This window comes from Oncorhynchus mykiss, chromosome 4, assembly GCF_013265735.2.
Source record: "Oncorhynchus mykiss isolate Arlee chromosome 4, USDA_OmykA_1.1, whole genome shotgun sequence".
NCBI classification, from domain to species: Eukaryota; Metazoa; Chordata; class Actinopteri; order Salmoniformes; family Salmonidae; genus Oncorhynchus; species Oncorhynchus mykiss.
In genome coordinates, this window is record NC_048568.1 from 11142930 (window position 1) to 11169992 (window position 27063).

At 41.7% G+C, this 27063-nt stretch overlaps 2 protein-coding genes across 2 annotated transcripts in view; one reads left to right on the top strand and one right to left on the bottom strand.

Annotated features, from left to right (window-relative positions):
* Positions 1-20352, bottom strand: part of cnksr3 (cnksr family member 3) — a 42723-nt gene extending 22371 nt beyond the window's left edge. Inside the window, exons 1-2 of the mRNA XM_036975624.1 lie at positions 20111-20352; positions 992-1155 (exon numbers count right to left, since the gene is read on the bottom strand). Coding sequence (XP_036831519.1) covers positions 992-1155; positions 20111-20162 — 216 coding nt within the window. The 5' untranslated portion in view covers positions 20163-20352. The remainder of the gene's footprint in view (positions 1-991; positions 1156-20110) is intronic.
* Positions 20353-24824: 4472 nt separating this feature from the next.
* LOC110522075 (serine/threonine-protein kinase D3) overlaps positions 24825-27063 on the top strand; it is a 52150-nt gene continuing 49911 nt past the window's right edge. Inside the window, exon 1 of the mRNA XM_036975625.1 lies at positions 24825-25299. Within this exon, the coding sequence (XP_036831520.1) occupies positions 24997-25299 (303 nt within the window). The 5' untranslated portion in view covers positions 24825-24996. The remainder of the gene's footprint in view (positions 25300-27063) is intronic.

The following is a 27063-nucleotide window of genomic DNA, read 5'->3' on the forward strand; positions in this document are numbered from 1 at the left end:
TTTGCCCAGGGAGGGTAGAGAAAAAGAGAGAGAAGGGGTTATGAGAGAGAGGGGGATAGAGAGAAAGTGTGTGTGCGTGGTGCAGAGAGAGACAGAGAGAATGATGGAGAAAGAGAGAGGGAGGGTGGAAAAATAGAGAGAAAAGAATGGAGAGAAAGAGAGAGAGAGAGAGAGAGTGAGAGGGATAGAGAGAGAGAGCGGGAGAGAGACGGGGAGGTGGGGCAGAGAGAGAAAGATATGGAGAAAGAAATATTAAGGGAGAGAGTGAGTGAGAGAGCAAGAGAGAGGCATCTGACCGGACATTCCTCCCTAATCCCTGTTTCCTGACCAATGCCAGCTTCTGTCATCTATGGGCCGCTTAGACTCGCTCAAGCTGAGCTGACTGCTTGCTAGATAACTATCCCTCTGCCTGAGGGCACAACAAGGGGTTTGTTTGCTTTTGTTTACTGTTTATTCAAGACCCCTCGAAAACAAGATGATATTTCAAGATACCCCCCTAAAAATGTCAAGCAAGCCACTTGATACGAAGGCTGTGGCATAATCCACTAACCAACTCACTATTAGTATCTTAACTATACTATCATATGCACCAGAAGCAACCCCTTGACCCAGTAGGACTACCTACTGCACAATCACATCGTGTCTTAGAAAAACGACCTCTCCACCAGAATAATTCAACATCAGAGTAGCATGAATGTTATCACAATTTGACCCTTTGTGCTAATGTCCACTTAACTTTTAGAGTGATTTATAGATTATTGCACTGCCATTTGGGACATGGCAATGAAAAATTGACGGGATCAAACCATGATCAAACTACGTGATGCACAGATATTGGATGCTTGGATATGAAGCTTGTTGATAGTTTGAGCATCTGCATAATCGTATACAGGATATGCCTAAATCATATACAGGATACGCCTAGGGGACTATCCAAAGGGTGACTAAACGTTATCCTCTGATTGGATATTGGACATTTTAGATCACTAACCAGAGCACAGAGCAGGTCGACAGCCTCCAGCACCAGTTCCTGGTGTCCGATCCTGGTCATCCCCAGCTCTAGGAGGTCCTGGTGGGAGATCTTCAACAGCTGCTCCCCGTCAATCTTCTCCCGCTCAAAGTATGGGACATACTGCTGTAGGCTGTCGTCCAGGCCTGGGAAAGAGAGACGGAGACGGATTGTGACAGAGATACCACACACGTGCCAAAGAAGGAAACATTGATAGTGAGTCAATACAAGTCCATCACTCAGGCATTTCACAGTCTAGCAAGAACCAGAATGAAACTGATCTCTGACCACCGTTGATGACACATCTAGCCACCCAGAATTCCACACATTGCACATAGCAGCGGTTATGACCAGTGGCTATTCTATCACATAGTGTGCTCTCATCTGTTGTTCAGACCTTCTGGCCCAAACGGCATCAGCAACTGGTCCCCAAAATGGACATGTTTGTTGTAAATAGTCAACAAAAAAGCAACTGTCGCCATATGTCGCCATTAAATTTCATGGCTCATGTTGGCTTGGAATGCCGTGCTACATGACAGATGGCTCACTCTGACACTATCTATCTACTTTTGACCGGTAAAAATGAGTGCACTATGTAGGGAATAGGGTGCCATTTGGGCCACACACCCATAGTTTACATAGACCCCTCTTAACTAGCCATTAATGTGTTGCCTCCTGCCACCTTTGTGTTAGCACAAGCTAATGACTGTATGTCGTTACACTAAAATACTCTGGTAATCTGTACACAATCAAAGTCATGTTTCTAAGTCTATTGACCTTCTGTGGGGATAGAGGTTGTAAATATTTGATTAAATGCACATTCTAAATGCTTGGACAATTTAATTATCCCCTGTGCCAAAGGGTGGAGATGTAGGTGGGCCAGGAGTATGAGACCTTGTTGACCACTTTCTAGTGACAGGATTGAGGGAGGGTGTATACTTAAAGAAATCAAAGGATGACAGTGAGAGAGGAAAGGAGTTCTAGGAGGGGAAAGCAAGATGTCAGGCCAGGGTTGGGTCCAATTCAGATTTCCGGGAATTTAATTCAATTCAAAACATGAATTTGAATTGGCCACACCCCACAGAAAGTAGAATTTGCCCCATAGAACCAACTTCTCTGGTTTTAAACGGCCTATGTGGCATCGACATGAGTCAGAAACATTAATTATAGTGTCAAAATTTACTTCAACGTTTAAGTAGGATAATTTTGGTAATACAGTCAGTCTTGTCCAAAACAGAGTTTTGTAAGTGAGTTCATCACGATTTACTGGAGGGTTGGTTATGGATTATGATCATGCCTACTTGCCCAGTGCACACAAACACAAGAAAAAAACAGCCAGAACGTGAAACAAACCTGCCCATTACCCAACGCCTCAGACTTGTTTGCATGTATCTTGAGTCCCCCACAACCTGATTTGTAACATGAAACACTGCCAGGCAGATGCACACTCTGGTAATAGATAGTGAGAAAGTTGCAAAATACAAAACATATAAACAGCGTGTAGCTTGTGCTTTATTTGCGGCAGTTTGACATATTGCAGATGAGGTTGTAGTCATGTTATTGTTCAAAGAAATCAGTCCTGAGCGCGCACACAGACTTTCCCGACTCGATCGATCGTATGGAGTGCACTGGAAAGGAATTGGTTTGCCGGCTGCACGGCAACTTTTTACCAGTTGTAGATAGACAATTTCGATTGTGATTCTGGAGACATGTGTTTCCAACCCCTTTTCCATAAAACATATTAACGCGCTAGAAATGATATAACAGCGACTAGGCACTGTAAAATGACGTTTGGCACACTAGAGGCTTTAGATAAATTCGCTCAGACGTGGTTTAAAGTAAACTGCATTCTAATGTTGACTTTTGTTTACGGGAAAAACCGTATCCAGCGAGGGTTTTTACTCGTGCTCGGTTCTTGGGTCTCGAGTGCTACGCGAGTGGAAATTTGATGGGGGAAAAAGTCCACAATAAAAATTACATGAAATGTGGATAATGATACATTTGCATCAGTTGGCTATTAATTTCTATGCCATTGTATGTTACTGTAGCCTACCATTTAATACAATATTGTAATGAAACAGCAGGGAGCAGGTCTCGAACCCCCGACCTTCTTGCCCGAGGTCCGGCGCGCTATCGATTGTAACGACCCTAAACCCAGGGTCGTTACAATATGTTGACATGACGATATCGCGGGGGTCATTGCAAATCAATTTGTGGCATTTGTGTAGCTTACCTGTGTTGCCTAACTTCAGTGTATTGCCAATTACATTGGAAGTTATCAATTGGGATCATGGTCACAGATCTATCGCAAATGTATTATTCTCCACATTTGATGTCAATTTCACTGTGGACTTTTCCCAGAAATGAGATGTTAACCTATCAGGGACTAGATCAGCAAACCATGGAAAAATTGCAATTAAAAATTGCAACTAAAATCTGGGTTTATAATTGCAATTATAAACCCAGATTTGAGTCAATAGCTTATGTCTATTGAAATAACAAATTAATCTCACAAATAGGCCATTTATAACAGTTTGTTGTCTTAACATCTGGCACATAATAACTTCACCATTGCCAGAAAACAGCCTAACAATGTTTTTTTTTTTTTTAAGTTTGTCCAAATGTTTTTTTTTAATTATTATTATTTACTTATTTTATTTGTGTGTGTTGAAAAAAAGTTTGTCGAAGTGTTTCTTGTACAGAGATTTAGAGATCTGCTGTCCAACTTTCATCACTCAAACTCCTGTCAGATTTATCTATAGTTATGCACATGTGCAAAAAACACTGATTTATTTACAATTATAAACTGGATGGTTTGATCCCGGAATGCTGATTGGTTGAAAGCCATGGTATATCAGACTGTGTACATGGGTATGACACTTTTTTTCTTTTTTACTGTTCTAATTAAGTTGGTAAACAACCAGTTGCAATAAGTGGAGAAAATGACATTTCCCCCTCCAAAACATGTTTCCAAGACATTTGACCAAGGTCATTAATTCCATCAACTTGGATGTACTGACTGTGTTGACTGTTCACTTTGGGTCTGTTTTGAAGAAAGTTTGATTGATGTTTGGGTTTCTTGGTCTGAGGGTTCATATGTTTCCCATAAGGGTCGTGATTAAGGGATAACTAGCGTGTAGGATAGCGTTTCAGATACCTGATGAGGGCAGTAATCTCTCTGAACAGCCAGAGACCACCAGCCATTGTCACGCTACACAGCCCATCACCTGCTATTGATAACACACAATGCTCTTACATTTGTCTGTTGTTACTGGATAGAGCTAGGGGTATGTTATAGAGTTGAACTGTAGACATGTTAGCCCTGTTGGTTGCACCCCAAATGGCACCCTATCCCCTTTAGAGTGATGAGAGCCCATCAAAAGGAATGCTCTATATAGGGAATAGTGTGCCATTTGGGATGCAGCCAACAGGGCTAACATGTCCTCAGCTCAACTCTATAACACACCCCTAGCTCTATCCAGTAACAACAGACATGTGTAAGAGCATTGTTTTGAGAGCTTTATTGACCGAATTTCAAGATTTCCCAAATGTCTCCAAGTTGAGACAGAACCTTCGGATAACTCTAATGAGAACTTGATGAGTGTCTCGGAATGTAATATCATTTAAATACAGTAGCACTGATATAAAGGAGTCTTCAACAATACACTCAACTGTGTATGATAAAGAATAGACCCTTACAGCACTAACAATGAAAGCAAACATCACTCATACGGTCTCCATGAGTATTGACATTTGATCACCTGATTAGGGAGATTTCTGCAAAGAAAAAGTGGGTTACTGAGAACGTCATTGAGGTCAGTAAACCCTTGTAGAGGGCTCAGGCTGCAATCGCATTCCACAGAAATATCCAGTTAATCATTTTTCAGCAAGATAAAAACAAACAAAGCCCATGTAGCTTCATCCAGAACTTTGGTGATTTCCTCCCCAAGTGTGTCCTTTTAAGGTAAACTATCAATTCAAAAGGATGTATATACCATGATGTGTTGTGAGTTCAAATGTTTTAACCAAGTATGGCGTGGCTAATTGTGTGTTCATTAATCGAGTCGATTGATGCACCGGTGCGTCACACGGTGACATCATTTTGAAGATTGAATAGCTCCCTGTGTGTTTATGCAAGAGACTGCAGCTCAATCCCCTCTTTCTGCCAATATAAAGCGCCTATTCCGTAACATGGGGTTTGTGAAAGCTGCCTTTTTTCTACACACGAGAGGATACAGACAAGAGCTCTACGACGCACACAAGCTTCAGCGGAGAACATGCTGTGGCTCAGGTGGCCGAGGTCCCTGATGATATACTTGGCCTTCTTGTAGGTGTCCTGGAGGGCAGGCAGTGTGCACCCAAAGGGACATTCAGCTAAGGGTCAGGGGCGAAGGAGCTGTCATCTGGGCCAGAACCTTGCGAGGGGTTAACACGTTTGAATGACTTACATGCATCCTCCGTGGAGACCGTCAGCACGTAGCCCTCGTTGACGTCAGAGGCTCTCCTCAGCAGCTCAGAGTCGTTCTGCTTGAACCGTGAGAAAAGGGTGTTTAGCTCGTCCGGTAGGGCGGCGTTGGTGTCCACGACGTGGCTGGCTTTCTTTTAGTAATCCGCGATCGTTATAAGCCCTTGCCACATTTACTCGTATCCGACCCACTGAATTGCTTCTCCCCTTTGTCCCTATACTTGTGTTTTGCCATCTTGATTGATCTGCCTAGGTCATGCTTGTCACGTTCTGACCTTTATTTCCTTTGTTTTGTCTTTATTTAGTATGGTCAGGGCGTGAGTTGGGGTGGGCAGTCTATGTTTGTTTTTCTATGTTTGGTTTCTGTTTCGGCCTAGTGTGGTTCTCAATCAGAGGCAGGTGTTGTCTCTGATTGAGAATCATACTTAGGTAGCCTGGGTTTCACTGTTGGTTTGTGGGTGTTTGCTTCCGTGTCAGTGTTTGTCGCCACACGGTACTGTTTCGGTTTCATTTCTTCATGTTTCTTTTGTTATTTTTGTATTCAGTGTTCAGTGCTTTCTTTGATTAAAGTTATGGACACTTACCACGCTGCATCTTGGTCCGATCCTTACTCCTCTTCAGACGAAGAGGAGATCCGCCGTTACAATGCTTGTACTGTCTAACCATGCTATTGTCACCGGTCACCTTGCCATGTTCATAAGCAGCATCTTTCTCCTTCAGCTTCCCTGCCATCAATCCACAGTTTTTTTATTAGGTATCACATAATCTATGAATTTTTTAATCAATCCGGTGACTGCGCATTGATTGATTTTATCCCGAGAGGCGACCTGGAACGTATTCAAGTCCACGTGATCAAAACAGTAGTACAGACCTGAATACCGAAACTTCTCTATTGAGTCTTTGTTTTGTAGGCAAGAAGGAGCAAAATGGAATCATGGTCAGATTTGCCAAAAGGAGGACAGGAGATGGCTTTATACCTGTGTCGAAAAGACGTGTAGCAGTGGTCCAGCGTAGAATCTCCGGGAATTGGAGAGTCAATGTGTTCGTAGTAATTCAGGAGCACTGTAGGTTTGGCAGATTGGACATTACACTGAACTGAAGTGAAAGCGGCCTCTGGCTTGTTCATCACAGCACACAAAAGGCATGTGTTGTGCTGGCTGGGGTGGACAGGGCATGAATGAGTGGAGTTTGGACCTGCATTCCAGAGGCAGAATGTTTACTTCACCCCTCACAATAGAACAGGGGTGGTGGTGGTCATGAATCGAAAGGAAGAGAGAGTGGTTCGAGAGCATTGAAACTATTCATAGACTCAACGCTGTCTCTGCCACTCCCATCCATCTCTCACACACACTGGCCTTTCAGACAGGGAACAAAAGAGGAAACACAGGAACACACCTTATCTCAAACAAAGGATTTCCTTGACCAGACAAAACAATTGTGCTGAACTTAAACAAAATACTGTGTTGTTGTGTGTGTGCGTATTCTGGGGGAAAAAAATCCAGAATTGGTACAATAGTAGCCTATCCTGTGATCTTTGAATGTATGGAGTTTAGCACAACTGGTGGCAGTGCCGAGTCTTCACAGATCTCTCCAAACGTTGGGGACCAGCAAAGGGTTAATACATGGATCTAGGTAGCAGGGTTAATTAATATAATTTTTGTTTCCATGGAAACACGTCTGACAGACATGAACTGGATGGAGACAATGAAGAGAAAGTTTCCAAGCCCCGCTAATCTGAAAAGTTATGAGACATAATAGTGAGTCATGATAGTGATAATAATATCAAATGAGTAACCGCCTCCTCTATCTATGTTCCCACGGGTGATAGTGTACGTCAGAGAAACTAGTGGTAACATGTAGGCTAAAACAGGATGTGCTGTTCTGGATGAGTCAGTTCTGGCCCCCAATAGTGTGTATTGTGTAGTGATAATGTTGTGGCCAACCATTAGTGTGTACTGTGTAGTGATAATGTTGTGGCCAACCATTAGGGTGTACTGTATAGTGATAATGTTGTGGCCAACCATTGGTGTAAACGGCATAGTGATAACGCATCGTATCAAGACCTGTAGGCTTTCGTAAGCGTCATTCCAATAACTCATTCAGAACACCTGGCAATCAGCCTGGCAATCTTCTTTGTTTCAATCAACATACATTGACGAAGCGCTGGTGTTGTGTCATTAATCAGTTTAAACTACAAGGCCGTATAGGTTCATTGTTCACAGAAATCAGTCATTGGAGGGCTGGTCCCACATAAATGCAACAAGCAAGTATATCAGTGGGGCAAAAAAGTATTTAGTCAGCCACCAATTGTGCAGGTTCTCCCACTTAAAAAGATGAGAGAGGCCTGTAATTTTCATGATAGTTACGCTTCAACTATGACAGACAAAATGAGACATTTTTTTCCAGAAAATCACATTGTAGGATTTTTAATGAATTTATTTGCAAATTATGGTGGAAAATAAGTATTTGGTCAATAACAAAAGTTTATCTCAATACTTTGTTATATACCCTTTGTTGGCAATGACAGAGTTCAAACGTTTTCTATAAGTCTTCACAAGGTTTTCACACACTGTTGCTGCTTTTTTGGCCCATTCCTCCATGCAGATCTCGTCTAGAGCAGTGATGTTTTGGGGCTGTTGCTGGGCAACATGGACTTTCAACTTCCTCCAAAGATTTTCTATGGGGTTGAGATCTGGAGACTGGCTAGGAAACTCCAGGACCTTGAAATGCTTCTTACGAAGACACTCCTTCGTTGCCCGGGCGGTGTGTTTGGGATCAGTGTCATGCTGAAAGACCCAGCCACGTTTCATCTTCAATGCCCTTGCTGATGGAAGGAGGTTTTCACTCAAAATCTCACGATACATGGCCCCATTCATTCTTTCCTTTACACGGATCAGTCGTCCTGGTCCCTTTGCAGAAAAACAGCCCCAAAGCATGATGTTTCCACCCTCATTCGCCACAGTAGGTATGGTGTTCTTTGGATGCAACTCAGCATTCTTTGTCCTCCAAACACGACGAGTTGAGTTTTTACCAAAAAAGTTATATTTTGGTTTCATCTGACCATATGACATTCTCCCAATCTTCTTCTGGATCATCCAAATGCTCTCTAGCAAACTTCAGACGGGCCTGGACATGTACTGGCTTAAGCAGGGGGACACGTCTGGCACTGCAGGATTTGAGTCCCTGGCGGCGTAGTGTGTTACTGATGGTAGGCTTTGTTACTTTGGTCCCAGCTCTCTGCAGGTCATTCACTAGGTCCCCCCGTGTGGTTCTGGGATTTTTGCTCACCGTTCTTGTGATCATTTTGACCCCACGGGGGGAGATCTTGCGTGGAGCCCCAGATCGAGGGAGATTATCAGTGGTCTTGTATGTCTTCCATTTCCTAATAATTGCTCCCACAGTTGATTTCTTCAAACCAAGCTGCTTACCTATTACAGATTCAGTCTTCCCAGCCTGGTGTAGGTCTACAATTTTGTTTCTGGTGTCCTTTGACAGCTCTTTGGTCTTGGCCATAGTCAAGTTTGGTGTGTGACTGTTTGAGGTTGTGGACAGGTGTCTTTTATACTGATAACAAGTTCAAACCAGTGCCATTAATACAGGTAACGAGTGGAGGACAGATGAGCCTCTTAAAGAAGAAGTTACAGGTCTGTGAGAGCCAGATATCTTGCTTGTTTGTAGGTGACCAAATACTTATTTTCCACCATAATTTGCAAATAAATTCATTAAAAATCCTACAATGTGATTTTCTGGATTTTTTTTCTTCATTTTGTCTGTCATAGTTGAAGTGTACCTCTGATGAAAATTACAGGCCTCTCTCATCTTTTTAAGTGGGAGAACTTGTACAATTGGTGGCTGACTAAATACTTATTTGCCCAACTGTATGTACAGTACCAGTCAAAAGTTTGGACACACCTACTCATTCAAGGGTGTTTCTTTATTTGTACTATTTTCTATGTTATAGAATAATCAAATAACACATATGGAATCATGTGGTAACCAAAAAAGTGTTACACAAATCCAAATGTATTTTCGATTCTTCAAAGTAGCCCCCCTTTGCCTTGATCACAGCTTTACACACACTGGCATTCTCTCAACAAGCTTCGGTGCGTGTGCATAGAGTTCCACATATTTTAATTAATAGAAACTCACCAAACAAAAACAAATAAGCACAAAAGAAACGTGAAGTTACTGGTGTGCACACAGGCAACTATCTGTAGACAAGATCCCACAAAGAACAATGAGGAAATGGTTGCCTAAATATGATCCCCAATCAGAGACAACGATAAACAGCTGTCTCTGATTGGGAACCATACCAGGCCAACATAAACCATTAATCACCTAGATGACCCACCCTAGTCACTATCACGCCCCAACCAACAGAGAATAAACAGCTCTCTATGGTCAGAGCGTGACAGGAATGCTTTTCCAACAGTCTTGAAGGAGTTCCCACATATGCTGAGCACTTGTTTTTCCTTCACTCTGCGGTCCAACTCATCCCAAACCATCTCAATTGGGTTGTGGTTGTGTGATTGTGGAGGCCAGTCACCTGATGCAGCACTTCATCACTCTCCTTCTTTGTCAAATAGCCCTTACACAGCCTGGAGGTGTGTTGGGTCAGTGTCCTGTTGAAAAATAAATGATAGTCCCACTAAGCGCAAACCAGATGGGATGGCATATCACTGCAGAAGGCTGTGGTAGCCATGCTAGGTAAGTGTGCCCTGAATTATAAATAAACCACTGACAGTATCACCAGAAAAGCATTGCTAGTGTTTCTTGGCCCAAACAAGTCTCTTCTTCTTATTGGTGTCCTTTAGTGGTGGTTTCTTTGCAGCAATTCGACCATGAAGGCCTGATTCACGCAGTCTCCTCTGTTGATGTTGAGATGTGTTTGTTACTTGAACTCTGCGAAGCATTTATTTGGGCTGCAATTTCTGAGGCTGGCAACTCTAATGAACTTATCCTCTGCACCAGAGGTAACTCTGGGTCTTCCTTTCCTGTGGCGGTCCTCACGAGAGACAGTTTCATCATCAATCGCTTGACGATTTCTTCCACTGCACTTGAAATGTTCCGTATTGACTGACCTTCATGTCTTAAAGTAATGATGGACTGTCATTTCTCTTTGGTTATTTGAGCTGTTCTTGCCATAATATGGACTTGGTCTTTTACCAAATAGGACTATCTTCTGTATACCACCCCCACCTTGTCACAACACAACTGATTGGCTCAAACGCATTAAGAAGGAACAACATTTCACAAATTAACTTTTAACAAGGCACACCTGTTAATTGAAATGCATTCCAAGTGACTACCTCATGAGGCGGGTTGAGAGAATGCCAAGAGTGTGCAAAGCTGTCATCAAGGCAAAGGGTGGCTACTTTGAAGAATCTCAAATATAAATTATATTTTGATTTGTTTAACACTTTTTTGGTTACTACATGATTCCATATGTGTCATTTCATAGTTTTAATGTTTTCACTGTTATTCTACAATGTAGAAAATAGTACAAATTAAGAAAAACCCTTGAATGAGTAGGTGTGTCCAACATTTTGACTGGTACTGCATGTGACATGTCACCCTTTTGGACTGTGGTAGTGGGTGGACCCGTAAAAATAAGCTTGGTTTCACTCCTGATAAGCTTAGCCAATGGCAGAGGGTGGTGAGGTGAAAGAGTCTTATGACTCAGACTGAGGTGTCGCCAAGATGAAACTTGGTATATGTCGCAAATGGCACTCTATTCCCTATATAGCGCACTACTTTTGACCAGGGCTTATAGAGCTCTAATCATAAGTGGTGCACTATATAGGGACGACGGTGCCATTTGAGACTTGCTCCAAGGAGTCGTCCTCCTCCCTCATAAACAAGTACATAAACTGGATGCTCCTGTCCTGTGGCTGTGGAAGAACCCAAGTTTAATGCAAGACATTGTGTCATTGTGTCATGCCAAAATGAAAGATACTAAAGTGCAGCTACATTTTGTGTTACGGGTGGAGCTAATAAAATAAGGATAACCGCTTGATAACCCTTATTTCAAACTTTTGCAAACTTTCTTCAGTCAGTAACAGAATTGGGAGTTCCCTTACCTACATCTAAAGTCTTAAATCTTGATTTACTATCAGTCACAATCTTCCTCTGTAATCACACCTGTCAGAAGAGCGGGGGAAAATGCGGACTTGCCTGAACACTAGTGCAGTATATTTACTGCTAGTGTATGTGAGTTGTGTGTTTTCAAAGTTCTTCTCATAGGGGAAGGATATACAACATATCATTTCTTACTGCTCACAGTCAATCAGTTATCTGTTATTATTATATTATGCTTTGTTTATTTATGTGTTTATAGCTACCTAACTGCTGTGGCCAAATACTCGCAAGAGAGCTACACAAAATTATGTCTCCCTATTTACACGCATGTGAAAGTATGCCAATTCAAATAGAAAGTATTTCAATGTAAAGACACCTTAGGGACCACACACACACCGCACTGAATGTTGATCTGCCGTTCAGCTGCTGTTCATCTCCAACCAGCTGGTGGACGTCTGACTGACAACATTTTCCCATGTCGAACCGATTTGCACACGGTTTGCAAACGACAGCTGGCACTGTACTTACAGGTGCTACTGTAAGTACATTTGGCCAGCAAACTCTACTCGTGTGTCCATGCAGGTTCCTTTCATGAAGGAACCTGCTGCTGTTGTCTGGCTGGTGGTGTAAACAAACTGAGCCACAGCCAAAGATTGAGGACGGCAATCCTTTTTGCCATAACAGAAAAAACATTGTAAACACTGAACAGGAGCTACGGGACCAGTTCAAGGATCGTTCAGCACGTTTTACACAGGGATCACAACAGCTTGAGGCCTGATGGTAGGTAAGATCTGAGCTCAGATCAGTGGCGTGTGTATCAAGCCTCTCAGAATATGAGTGCTGATCTAGGATTTCACCCCCCTGTCGATGTAATTTTATTTGTGTTGATCTAATACTGGACAAAAATATAAATGCAACATGCAAAGTGTTAGTCCCATGTTTCATGAGCTGGAACAAAAGATCCCAGAAAAGTTCCATACACACTAAAAGCTTATTTCTCTCAAATGTTGTGCATACATTTGTTGACATCCCTTTTAGTGAGCATTTCTCCTTTGCCAAGATAATCCATCCACCTGACAGTTGTGGCATATCAAGAAGCTGATTAAACAGCATGATCATTACACAGGTGCACCTTGTGCTGGGACAATAAAAGGCCACTCTAAAATGTGTCGTTTTGTCACACAACACAATGCCACAGATGTCTCAAGTTTTGAGGGACCGTGCAGTTGGCGTGCTGACTTCAGGAATGTCCACCAGAGCTGTTGCCAGAGAATTTGATGTTCATTTCTCTACCATAAGCCGTCTCAATTTGGCAGAACGTCCAAGCGGCCTCACAACCTCACAATGTAAACACGCCAGCCCAGGACCTCCACATCTGGCTTCTTCACCTGCGGCATCATCTGAGACCAGCCACCCGGACAGCTGATGAAATTGTGTGTTTGCACAACCAAATAATTTCTTCACAAACTGCCAGAAACTGTCTCAAGGAAGCTAATCTGCATGCTCGTCGTCCTCCCCAAACAGAAAAATTGGGACACTTTTTTTGTAATTAAGTATATCTTTTGTATATTACATAAAGAGCAACAAATATATACTTTGAATACACCTTAAGTACATTTTGTGTATATTGAGTCTTCTTGGGTAAGCTTTACACACCTGGATTGTGCAATATTAGCCCTTTATTATTTTCAGAATCATTCAAGCTCTGTCAATATGTTTGGGATCATTGCTAGACAGCAATTTTTAAATCTTGCCATAGATTTTCAGGTTTAAGCAGATTTAAGTCAAAACTGTAACTTCGCCACTCAGGAACATTCACTGCCTTCTTGGTAAGCAACTCCAGTGTATATTTGGCCTTGTGTTGTAGGTTATTGTCCTTATTATTGTTGTCCTGCTGAAAGGTGAGTTCCTCTCCCAGTGTCTGTTGTAAAGCAGACTGAACCAGGTTTTCCTCTAGGAATTTGCCTGTGCTTATCTCCATCCTGTTTCTTTTCATCCTGAAAAACTCCCATTTGTCAAGCATACCCATACATGATGCAGCCACCGCCATGCTTGAAAATAAAGCGGCAATTACTCAGTGATGTGTTGGATTAGCCCCAAACATAAGGCTTTGCATATAAGCCCAAAAGTGTTTTGCAGCATTACTTTAGTGCCTTGTTGCATAGAATATGCATGTTTTGGAATATTTGTATTCTGAATATTTGTATTATTATTTTCACTCTGTCATTTAAATCATTATTGTGGAGTCCCTACAATTTTGTTGATCCATCTTCAGTTTTCTCCCATCACAGCCAGTGAACTCTCTAACTGTTTTAAAATCACCAATGGCCTCATGGTAACATCCCTGAGCAGTTTCATTCCTGTCCTGCAGCTCAGTTCAGAAGGATGACTATATATTTGATGTGTCTGGGTGGTTTAATACATGATTCACAGCATAAGTATTAACTTGACCATGCTGAAAGAGACATTCAATGTCTGACTTGATATTGTTACCGATATACCAATCACTGCCATTTTATGATGCTTTCAAAAGGCTCCCTGGTCTTTGTAGTTGAACCTTGCTTGAAATTCCATCCTTGACTGAGGGACCTTAAAGATTTAGTATGTATGGGGGACAGAGGAAGGGGCTAGTCATGAACAAATCATGTCAGCCCCTATTATTTCGCACCGAGTCCATGAGACATATTATGTGATTTGTGAAGCCAAATTTAGGATCGCCTAAACAAAGGGTCTGAATACTTATGCAATGACTATATTTTAGTTATCCATTTTCTTTTTCTTTTCTTTTTTTGTCTTCCACTTGAACATTACAGAGTATTTTGAGTTAATTGTTAATCCCAGTTTGTAACACAATACAATTTGAAGAAATACAAAGGGTATGAATACCTTTGCAAGACACTGTAGACTTATAGTATATTTGATCACTCATGAGCAGAGTTTCATAAAACAAAACCAATGCTTTAAGTTATAAACAACTCCAAGTGTATTTTAAATTAATATACTACATTAATATTAAGCATTTGAAATTGAAGTAGAGTTTTAATGAGTGTAAGTTTCATGATAGTGAACAGCAAGGAGACTGAAAAACAATACATTTTAAGTACACTCTTAATAAGTGTGTTGAAGTATGATGGTAGCATATTTATAGTATACTAAAATACTGAAAAAACAATTAACAATTAAGTGTGTTATCCGGCTACCCGGATAAAGCACTAAATAAACTTCAGTTAGTGCTAAATACGGCTGCTAGAATCCTGACTAGAACCCCAAAAAATTGATCATATTACTCCAGTGCTAGCCTCCCTACATGTCAAAGCAAGGGCTGATTTCAAGGTTTTACTGCTAACCTACAAAGCATTACATGGGCTTGCTCCTACCTATCTCTCTGATTTGGTCCTGCCGTACATACCTACACGTACGCTACGGTCACAAGACGCAGGCCTCCTAATTGTCCCTAGAATTTCTAAGCAAACAGCTGGAGGCAGGGCTTTCTCCTATAGAGCTCCATTTTTATGGAACGGTCTGCCTACCCATGTCAGAGACGCAAACCGGGTCTCAACCTTTAAGTCTTTACTGAAGACTCATCTCTTCAGTGGGTCATATGATTGAGTGTAGTCTGGCCCAGGAGCGGGAAGGTGAACGGAAAGGCTCTGGAGCAACGAACCGCCCTTGCTGTCTCTTCCTGGCCGGTTCCCCTCTTTCCACTGGGATTCTCTGCCTCTAACCCTATTACAGGGCTGAGTCACTGGCTTACTGGGGCTCTCTCATGCCGTCCCTGGAAAGGGTGCGTCACCTGAGTGGGTTGATTCACTGATGTGGTCATCCTGTCTGGGTTGGCGCCCCCCCTTGGGTTGTGCCATGGCGGAGATCTTTGTGGGCTATACTCAGCCTTGTCTCAGGATGGTAAGTTGGTGGTTGAAGATATCCCTCTGGTGGTGTGGGGGCTGTGCTTTGGCAAAGTGGGTGGGGTTATATCCTTCCTGTTTGGCCCTGTCCGGGAGTGTCCTCGGATGGGGCCACAGTGTCTCCTGACCCCTCCTGTCTCAGCCTCCAGTATTTATGCTGCAGTAGTTTATGTGTCGGGGGGCTAGGGTCAGTTTGTTATATCTGGAGTACTTCTCCTGTCCTATTCGGTGTCCTGTGTGAATCTAAGTGTGCGTTCTCTAATCCTCTCCTTCTCTCTTTCTTTCTCTCTCTCGGAGGACCTGAGCCCTAGGACCATGCCCCAGGACTACCTGACATGATGACTCCTTGCTGTCCCCAGTCCACCTGGCCGTGCTGCTGCTCCAGTTTCAACTGTTCTGCCTTATTATTATTCTGTATTATATTATACATAATTATATATATATTATATATTATAATATATTATATTATACTGTATTTATAGTATAGTTAAGATACAGTGCACTTGTAAAGTATTCAGACCCCTTGACTTTTCCACATTTTGTTATGTTACAGCCTTTTTCTAAAATGTATTAAATCATTTTTCTTCCTCACACACAATACCCCATAATGACAAAGAAAAAACCGTGTTTTATACATTTTTGCTAATGTATTAAAAATTAAAAACGGAAATATAACATTTACAATAAGTATTCAGACCCTTTACTCAGTACTTTGTTGAAGCACCTTTAGCAGCGATTACAGCCTTGAATCTTCTTGGGTATGACGCTACAAGCTAGGCACACCTGTATTTGGGGAGTTTCTCCCATTCTTCTCTGCAGATCCTCTCTGTCAGGTTGGATGGGGAGCGTCACTGCACAGCTATTTTCAGGTCTCTCTTTGATCGGGTTCAAGTCCGGGCTCTGGCTGGGCCACTCCAGGCCATTCAGAGACTTGTCCCGAAGCCAGTCCTGCACTGTCTTGGCTGTGTGCTTAGGGTTGTTGTCCTGTTGGAAGGTAAACCTTTGCCCCCAGTCTGAGGTCCTGAGGGCTCTGGAGCAGGTTTTTATCAAGGATCTCTCTGTACTTTGTTCCGTTCATCTTTCCCTCGATCCTGACTAGTCTCCCATTCCCTGCTGCTGAAAAACATCCCCACAGCATGACGCTGCCACCACCATGCTTCACCGTAGAGATGGTGCCAGGTTTCCTCCAGATGTGAAGCTTGGCATTCAGGTCAAAGAGTTCAATCTTGGTTTCATCAGAACAGAGAATATTTTTTCTCATGGTCTGAGTCCTTTAGGTGCCTTTTGGCAAACTTCAACTGGGCTGTCATGTGCCTTTGACTTAGGAGTGGCTTCCGCCTGGCCACTCTACCATTAAGGTCTGATTGGTGGAGTGCTGCAAAGATGGTTGTCCTTCTGGAAGGTTGTCCCAATTTCAGAGTGACCATTGGGTTCTTGGTTCTCCAAACTTCTTCCATTTAAGAATGATGAAGGGCACTGTGTTCTTGATGACCTTCAATGTTGCAGAAATGTTTTGGTACCCTTCCCCAGATCTGTGCCTTGACACAATCCTGTCTCTGAACTCTACGGACTATTCCTTCAACCTCATGACTTGGTTTTTGCTCTGACATGCCCTGTCAGCTGTAGGACCTTATATAGCCAGGTGCGTGTCTTTCCAAATCATATCCAATCAATTGAATTTACCACAGGTGGACTACAATCAAGCTGTAGAAACATCTCAAGGATGTTGAGTCTCATAGCAAAGGGTCTGAATATTTCTGTATATATAAAGTATTTCTGTTTTTTTATTTTATTCTAAAAACCTGTTTTCGCGTTGCCATTATGGGGTATTGTGTGTAGATTGATGAGGAACAACTTTCAATGAATCCATTTTAGAATGAGGCTGTAACGTAACAAAATGTGGAAAAAGTCAAGGGGTCAGAATACTTTCTGAATGCACTGTACATAGAAGCATAGTAAGTTCCTGCAGGATGAATCTGAGCTCAGAGCAGATGCCTGTTAAATACAGACAAGCATGGCTGATGAGTTCCTGCCGTAACCTTTTGACCCCGCTCACAGCATGATGCTGCGGACCTTTGTAGCAGAGCTCTTGTTCAGTCACCCCCTTTATTGTCTGGAATTACTGCTTGGCCATTCATTGTCCCCACTCTAAAAGGGATGGGTACGGTCAGTAATAACAGAACAAAGCAGAGGGTTTTGTGGGGTTGGGCTGCATTGTTAATCGCCTATTGACAGAACAGAGCTCAATTCTACCATGATCAGTAGATACGGGAGGCAGAGATTTTGTGTACAAACACAGTACTTTTTAAACAGCCCTATATACCACCCATGTTAATAAACAAGTCGTGCATCTTTGTTTATTGTGCATTGGCTGTTCAGCTCATAAGGACTCTCTCTAGCTTGGCTCCTTAGGCAGATATAGAGACTGACTCAAGATGTACAATATGTAAATGTTATACAACACATTAGCTTGATGGCTTGGCTCCTTTCATCGGTCCAAAACACTTTTTCAATTCATGACAGCAGCAGTACTCTAAATAAAGATAGCTTCCTTCATTGTCATCTCCTGACTGAATGCTAATTCATGGGTCTCTGACGGTCCACTCTTCCTAATGTGATGACCTGTTAACAGGTCAAGCGTATCCTGCTGTTATCATTCATAGTTTAACGACACATGGCAATGAATATGAATACATGCCGTTAATGCTGACACAATGGCCAATGCTTGGTTGCATCCTATATGGTACCCTATTCCATATGCAGATGTAGGATCTTAATTTGAGCCAGTTTTCCACAGCAGGAAAATAATCCTGCCACAACATGAAATTTGAATTATTATGTGGATTATAATTAATGGATGTTTTGGTAGGGGTTGATACATTTTTCATAAGGGGTAATCAAGTCTGAAATGTCTAAGTGGAAATTAACTTCAGAAGCCTTTTTAAAACTCAAATACACTGCTGTTACATTCCCTGAATTGGAGGAAAGTTCTCCTGCAAACAGGGTGATCAAGTTATGATCCTACATCTGTATAGTGCACTACTTTTGAACAGGGCCCCAGGACTCTGGTCAAAAGTAGGGGACTATAAAGGGAATGGGGTGCCATTTGTTTGTCCTGGTAGAAATTCTACAGATCAGATGCTGTCACATCTCAAACATAATCCCATAATTTAACTGGGACTACAGTAGGTTTATATTGTAAGGAAATAAGCAAGGTGATATATGCTGTCATGTCTATCACAATCCCATAGTTTATAACCAATACTGTTTTTACTGTAAGGGCATAAGCAAGGCGTTCCCTGGTTCAGTGTTGCTGGGATTACATTTGAGGGCATTTTTTCCACAGCATGTATTTCCATTGGAATTAATATAATCAGCCTGAGTTATATTTAAGGCAATAGAAGTGTGTCTCTGACTTTCACACTGAGATGTCACCCTGCCTCCATGAGTTTAATGATCTCTATCAGAATGGAAAAGTGTGCAGTCTACAATAGAATCAACTCTGCATGGTGATGCATTGAGAATTTGAGGAATTTATTTAGTCAAATATGACAGACAGGACAGGGGTAGGGGTTCATAACACCTTTTGAAACACACTGCCATGGTTATATTTTGGCACTATTCAAAGGAGCTAAGTGTGTGACATGGGTTTCGTAAAGCCTAAAAGCGAAAAGGAATGTGCTATTTTTAGATAAAAGTACTGTATTTGTGGAATCATACAAGAAGACAGTTGAGCTTTGGTTCTCAACAACAGAAAATACCGACCTATACCTAAAGGAGCTCTGTTCAGTGCGCACGTGTACTTTAAAGTAAACATAAATAAACACTCCTCGCATTTGGCACACAATTTCCTCTCATCAAATCAAAATTTCTATGGATTTAAAGATTATACTTAATATCTCCCTTACAAAAAGCCATATAACACTTGCTTGTTACAAAGTTGCAATGCAACAACCACTTATAAGAGACACCGACACTCACCTGTAACTTTTGTGGACATTTATAACAGTTATTCAATCAACGATCTCAAAACGCAATTGAAAGTTGTTGGTTACTAAAAGCAATCAAAGTTAAAACTAGAATCCTTCATTGAAAAAAGAACAGCGCTGCATCCCTGCCCCGGTTTTGCTAAAAAAGCTAAGGGATGGATGGGACTGTAGAAATGTAACCACTCTCAAATTCATAGACAGAGCTATGGATGCATGGACTGACCATCCATGATATCAAATGTATAGTTTTAACCATGTTTTGATGCTGTACAGTGTTTGTTTTCATTTCCGTTGTTTACAGACATTTGTGTAAAACAATCTTAGATTTTTGGTTTTGATAGGGTATGACAATTGAACTGAGCTCATGGGACAATTCTAAGTTATATTCTGCAAAAATCAATGGGTATTCATAATTAATTTATAAGTCAAAAAATGCATATAGCAATTAAGGGTTCTAGCTTCAAACCTAGTTTAAATTCTTCATTCTAAACATTAAACCATAAAGTTGTATTCAAACAGGCAATTAACTAGGCTATAACAACGATATATATATATATACAGTTAAACAGGATATTCATAAATAAATTAGGTTACACAGACATTATTATACTATGATTGGGAACAGTTTAACGTTATGTTATAATCAGCAAGGCACTCAACTCACCTCTCATCCAATCGACAACTTGTTTAGGGGTCCACTTCCTTATGGGATCCATTTCTTTGAAATTATGCCTGCAAAAATGTAACCGTCTTTTTCAGTAAGTCTTTGACTTTTAAGCTAGTTTTGATGATAAATCAGTCAATCCACATAGTAATAGACATGTAACTACAACGACATTGCATGGAAATAGTCCTAGCACTCTGCTCCCGCTACAGCCCCCAGCACCGACTGATCGCATGTGGGAAAACAAGTCTACAGTGAGTGCAGTAGCGCAAACATGAGAGAAGTTAGGGGCGGGAGTATCAGATTTCAGTGCGGGTCATCAACCACTACTCAACCAAAACCGTTACTGCTAGCAAGTGAGCTTTATCATTGCATAGGCTATTTAATAAGATACATTATATTGGAGGCAAATATAAAATATTATTGTGAAAACCTTTGAATGTATTACTCAACAGGTTTTTGTGAAAATAATCAAATATAGACTTCTAGGCCATACAATGTGCTAAATGTTTTCTTCAATGCATCACACTTCAAATTCACACACGACGTTTGGGTCTGGTGGTATCTAATTAGACCCCACATCCTGTCTAAGTCTCAAAGCGTGAGTCTATTCATAAGTTGGGTGTTGCCTGGTATGACAATTAAATCTCCCCAAAGTTTCCCATGGGAAGAGGGATGTGGTGCCAGTGATATGGGACTTGTACGGGTTTTAAGGGGACGTTTAGGGTTCCATGGGTTCTGAGAAGAATGTTATGATGACACGAGTGTAAATTAACAACAACAAAACAATTATTTTATGTGTGTGGGTGTCATGTTTAATTGATTCAATCAATTTACAATGATATTTTTTTCTTAGGTCGTTTATCCATGTCGGAGACTGGATAAAGGACAGACGTCTGCTATAATACCTATAAACAATGTAGCCTATACATTTGCCTGGCAATTACAATCCACAACTTGTTGAACGCCATGAGAAGTAATTGTTTCTTTAAGGAAAGACTGCCATCTTCTGACACCAGGAGAGAGGTTCTTTTTTGCTACTGTATTGACTAGCTGTACTGATCACTTGACTTCAGCAGTTTGAGAACCCTTACAGGGAATTCAATTCTAACTCCCCCAATACACCAACTCAAGAAATAAAGAATTTCTAGAATAAACAAAACATTTACATTTTGCACTCTATATGTGTGTGCAGAATAATAAACTGCCGATGTCACAAAGTTTTTTACAATTGACTTGACGTGCCTCCACAACATACAATCTCCATCAATGCGTTTGTAAAGCCTGTTTCTTTCAGTGCTGAACGGTTCACACCTGCAGTGTGTTTCTAGATGTCCTGTGTTCATAAATCCTGTGTGACTGGTGCGTTCGTGTTCTGCTCTGCCGTGAGCACTGGTTCAAGCACGGCTTAGAATAAGCTGGACGAGACACTGGATGCATTCTAAATGGCACCCTATTCCCCATATAGTGCATTACTTTTGACCAGAGCCCAAAGGACCTGGTCAAAAGTAATGCACTATATAGGGAATAGGGTGCCATTTTGTAAGCAGCCTCACACTGTGTATTGAACTGGATGTCTGACATAGACTTCTGTGTGTGCATTACTCACACTAGAAAACTGATGCATTTCAAGACTTGCTGTTAAAAATAACACATTTGTCTTGACAGTCAACTTATTTTTCTGCTGACGATGGATCTTAGCTCTAAAACACTCTTTCTCCCTCTCCCTCTCCCTCTTCCTCTCCCTCTCTGTGAGCATGTTTGCAGGAGTGTGTGTAACCTGCGTAATCAAGGTTACGTCCCAAATGGCACCCTATTCCCTATATAGTGCACTGTTTTTTTTTTACCGGGGCCCATAGGTCTTTGTTCAAAAGTAGGGAATAGGATGCCAATTGGGATCTGGTCAATGCCTCTCAGAGGGTGGTCTGGGTCTGGCACCAAGGTAGAGGAGAACTTGACTAAGAGGAACATCCATGGAGAGAGGATCTTCCTTCCTTTTCCAACTGAACCTGAGGTTTGGCGCTGACCTGTATTTTGTATTTCGACACACACTCAGATTCAGTTCCATCTCAGTCTGCTCGGTCTTCTCTTTCCTTTGTTTAATCTTTAACCTCCAACTACTGTGTTTCCTGAGGTATTTCCACACACACACACACACACACACACACACACACACACACACACACACACACACACACACACACACACACACACACACACACACACACACACACACACACACACCTATGGACCATTAGGCCAATGCTTTAGTATCAGGATTCCTGTGAAAGAGAATTATACAGTACCATGGCAACTAACTGTCAATATTTACAATACATTCTGGCCAGGTCCAGTGGCACCGCTGTGCAAATGTATACAGATGGAGATAAAAGGGGGTTGAGGTCGGAAACAATATGTATTATGCACGTAGCACAGGAAATGGTTCTACTGCGGAGTCAAAGAACAAAGGATTACATAGGCTACTGGGTTCCTTTCTTGTAGCATGAAATGCACGAATCCTGCCAAAGTAGATTCCTACCAATATCTAGTAAGGTATTATTGCTCTTTAAAGAATGGAATTCAACTGAAAGCAAATAATGATAACAGGTGGATGTGATGTGAAAAGTAGACTAGTGAAAAACCCAATTCAAGTTGTTTCAGCAGCACTGATGATATCGAAGACTGAGGGCATGACTTAAGCAAACACAAGCCTAAAATATCATATTAATGCTATGCCTCCTTTTGGCAAAACTTTCACACACAAAAATCACACATTGCCACAGTCCAGTAGGCCCACATGAGTATAAAGGTGTAAAACAATCTATGTCAAATTCAATAGGTCTATTGCACAACACATGCCATTAGTAGCATGGTCCCTGGAGCTCAGCTGTGCTTCACATATAGCCTCCACCCATCCCTGCTGTTCTGATGTGGTGCCAGCTTGGAGGAAGAAGGTCTGTTTCCTCTCCTTAGGAGTATTAGTCCATTTGAATGATCAATCTCCTCCTTCAACAACCTCCACCACCGCCCCCACCAGGTTGATGGTCTTCAGAAGCTTCTGGAAGAAGAAGTGATGTTGTTTTAGATGGCAGATATGCTGTACATTCCAATTGGCACCCTATTCCCTATATAGTGCACTACTTTTGGTGAGAGCACCATTGGCTCTGGTAAGAAGTAGTGCACTACAAATTGAATAGGGTGTAATTTGGGATGCACATATGACCTAGGTCAATATTTTGCTGCCTTGTAATGAAATGCAATGAATGAAAAGTATTGTCTCTACATGCAAAGGAGACATGTAGACTAAATAACAATAACCTACTTACTATATTATTGACATTGTATTCTGAGACAGTGTTCCAAACACCGAGCTGAGTGAGACATTGCCACCTTGCAACTGTAGCAGTAAAAGGCACGCCGTTATGGTAACAGGACAACAATGTAGCAAGGAGTTTTCATTTGCACCGTTAGAGGTCGCAGATACTACAGCCATCATAGAGTTTTGAGACAAATAACGGGATAAATAGCTGAGAAAATAGTTTATACTTCAAGGGCGTCACACACCCAAAGCCTGTTGGGTAATGTAGTTATTCTTGTCTAGCTGCATCATCAACAGCTGGTGTGTGGAACAAAAACTAGAACTTCTAGTCCCAGAAAGTCCTGTGTTCTGTTGTTACCGAATGAGTGGGGACGGGAGTTACTATGGTGCGATAATAGGATACGCATGAACTGGTTGCGATCTGGCTACGGGAAAAAGTTTTGAGAGGAAAGTAACGGAGAGTTGGCAAAATACTCTGGCTTCGCACTCAATGCCAAAATATAGAGTTTGGAGGTACACTCTGCCTTCGCGAATTCACAGTTCAAGCGTTCGAACTTCTTGGAAGATTGGAAATAAAACAAATGTTTAATCTCCAGAGAGCAAAAACCGCCGTTTTCGAAAAGGTAATGTACACGCCTATAGGCTTTATGGGGGAAGTTAAGCTATAGTGAACAATATCAAGCATAGCATAACAGTTACAAGCAATTGCATGAACGTGTTTTACGTCTCCCATCCTAATGAGAGCACATATCCAGATGTGTCTCTTGGTTCCAGATGTTTGTTAGGCTAGTTGAAATTCCTTGGGCAAAGGCACAACAAGTGATCATAGTAATACCACTAATAATACTGTTATTCTATTGTTGTAATGACAAAATTATTATTACCCTTTAAAGGCTTTTTATTAAATGATTGTGTACAGAACAAGCTGTTTCGCAGACTATTCATTGACAGTAACTGTCGGCTAATCAATGAGCAATGATAATCCGGCGCATTGATCCGACCGGAGTGTCTCTCCCTTAGCCTACCTACTTTCATCGTTTGCTTTTTTTGTTGCCAGGTAATTTCTGGGGAATGACAAACGTTACAAGGAGCAACTGATGAGAGCTGCTCTGTGCCTGTTTCTTCTACTCACCATAAGAACTGGCTGTTTCTGCCCTGCGGCTGAACATTCTCCATTGGTTGGGGGCTTTTGGAGTTTTGGCAGCTCGATTTTTTCCCTCCAGAGACACCTGTGCTCGGAATGGTGTGTAGAGCTGAGAATGTGGGACGAATCAACAGGCTTTCGTTAAAACATGACTTACTGTTATGGATCTCATGTGAGCCGTCGAAGAGGAAACGTGTACAGGGCGCAAGTTACACTTCAGAGTAGGCCTACTTGTTTATTTCTATAGGGGTGGTGTTCACTATGATCTATTACTTATTCAACCGACTGGATATTATCGACAAGATGACCAAGATGCTTCAACATACCCGATGGCGTTGAAAAGAACTTGCGAGCTGCTCTTCTAAATAATACACGTCGCTCACCTTTCCGTCTTTACCCCGTCAAGAAGACATAAGCCAGCCAATGTCTGCCTGCAGCAGTTCGTCCCTTCCGCCCTTACCTAGACTTTACCCCCTCTCTGTGGCCCCCCACCCAGTGGCCCCACCGACTCCCTCGCCGTCTCCAAGCCCGCCGGCAACGCTCTACGGTCGGCTGTCAAATGGGAGTCTCAGCGCCCCGAGCCCCACCAACTCCCAGTGCTCTTTCCACGGGTTGTCTTTTCTCCTCCAGATCGGACTCACCAGGGAAACGGTGAACTTGGATGCCAGCGATCTGTCCGGGCTAGCTGCGGTGAAGGAGCTTGTATGTTCAATAGTGGATCAAAAGGTAAATACAGTCTCTAATCATTTCTGGGCAGTAGTGTACAATAGCATAGTCCTCCTCATGATGTATGTGGGTATGCATGAAGACATGCACTTCATTTCATGTCATACTTCATTGCTTTGTAGTCTACACTCTAGACTAGGGCTCTTCCAACCCGGTTCCTGGAGAGCTACCGTCCTGTAGGTTTTCGCTCCAACCCCTAATCTAGCGCACATGATTCTAATAATTAGCTGGTTGATCAAGTGAATCAGGTTAGCTACAACTGGGATTGCATTGAAAACCTACAGAAGGGTAGCTCTCCAGGAACAGGGTTGGAGAGCCATGGTCTAGGCTATAGTGTTACTGATTACATATTTGAAACGGAATGTTTGAAAGATCTTGTTGGTTTCCAAGGGTTTCACGGCTCACATTTGCACTGTTTTTGTAGTAATTACTGTTTTGTAGACCGTAAACATGTGTTGTATTATACCATGACGTGTGGCATTATATTTAAGCAATAAGGCCCGAGGAGGTGTGTTATATAGCCACGGCTAATGGCTTTTCTTAGACACAGCCCTTAGCAGTGGTATATTGGCCATATACCACAACCCCCCCGAGGTGCCTTATTGCTATCATAAACTGGTTACCAACGTAATTAGAACAGTAAAAATAAATGTTTTGGCCTACCCATGGTATACGGTCTGATATAACACAGCTGTCAGCCAATCAGCATTCAGGGCTCGAACCACCCAGTTTATATTATAAAACGAGCACCAGTGTGGGAAAAAAAAGATGCATTTGATGAAAAGAGAGCAACAGTATATAGTTGTGGTTTTCACATGTGTTATCTTGTGTTTAAGTTTCTGCTATGAATGTGACACTTGTGTTTTGCACACAATAGGTGCTCCAGTGGTTGTTTAGCTGAGAGGCAGTTTCTCCCTCCTGCCTTTGCAATACATAGAAATACTGTGGTAGGCAATGAAAAATGGAAGACACAGTATGCACACCAGAGTACACTACATTACTCAACAACATATTCACTTTTTCCTGTAAGCTACATTTAATTAAGTGAATTTGTCCCAATACTTTTGGTACCGTAAAATGGGGGGGGACTATGTACAAAAAGTGCTGTAATTTCTAAACGGTTCACCCGATATGGATGAAATTACCCTTAAAATAAAGCTTAACATCACAGTCATTGTTTCATTTCAAATCCAAAATACTGGAGTACAGATCCAAAACAACAGACATTTTCATTGTCCCAATACTTTTGGTGCTCGCTGTAGAGGGCTTTATCACACATACCATTCGCAGTTTGTCTTTGTGTAACAATTACACAGAGTAATGTAAAACACTGTTTTTTTCTGGTATGGTTCTTGAGTAAGGGCAGAAAAACAACCTTTTTGTTATGATGATGGTTGACTGACGCGACAGCAATGACACAACTGAAATGCATGTAGGTAAAACTCACTCTCACTTCTTTTCTGTTTTTTTTTCTGTTAGATTTCACAAGGGAAACCAAAGGAACGCGTTGTAACATAACATGGTTCATAGTAGTGCAACATCACATCTTTTCTCTTCCTCAATCTAAACATACAGTGTATATCATATAACTGCATGGATATGGTGAAGGAGTGGACAATGAGGTTGCTTGGCCTTCAATCATGCACTAAACAAATACCCTTACATCTAGTATAGAATAAGAATAAGAATAGAATGTTTCTGAACACTTCTACATTCATGTGGATGCTACCATGGTTACGGATAATCATGCATGAATCGTGAATA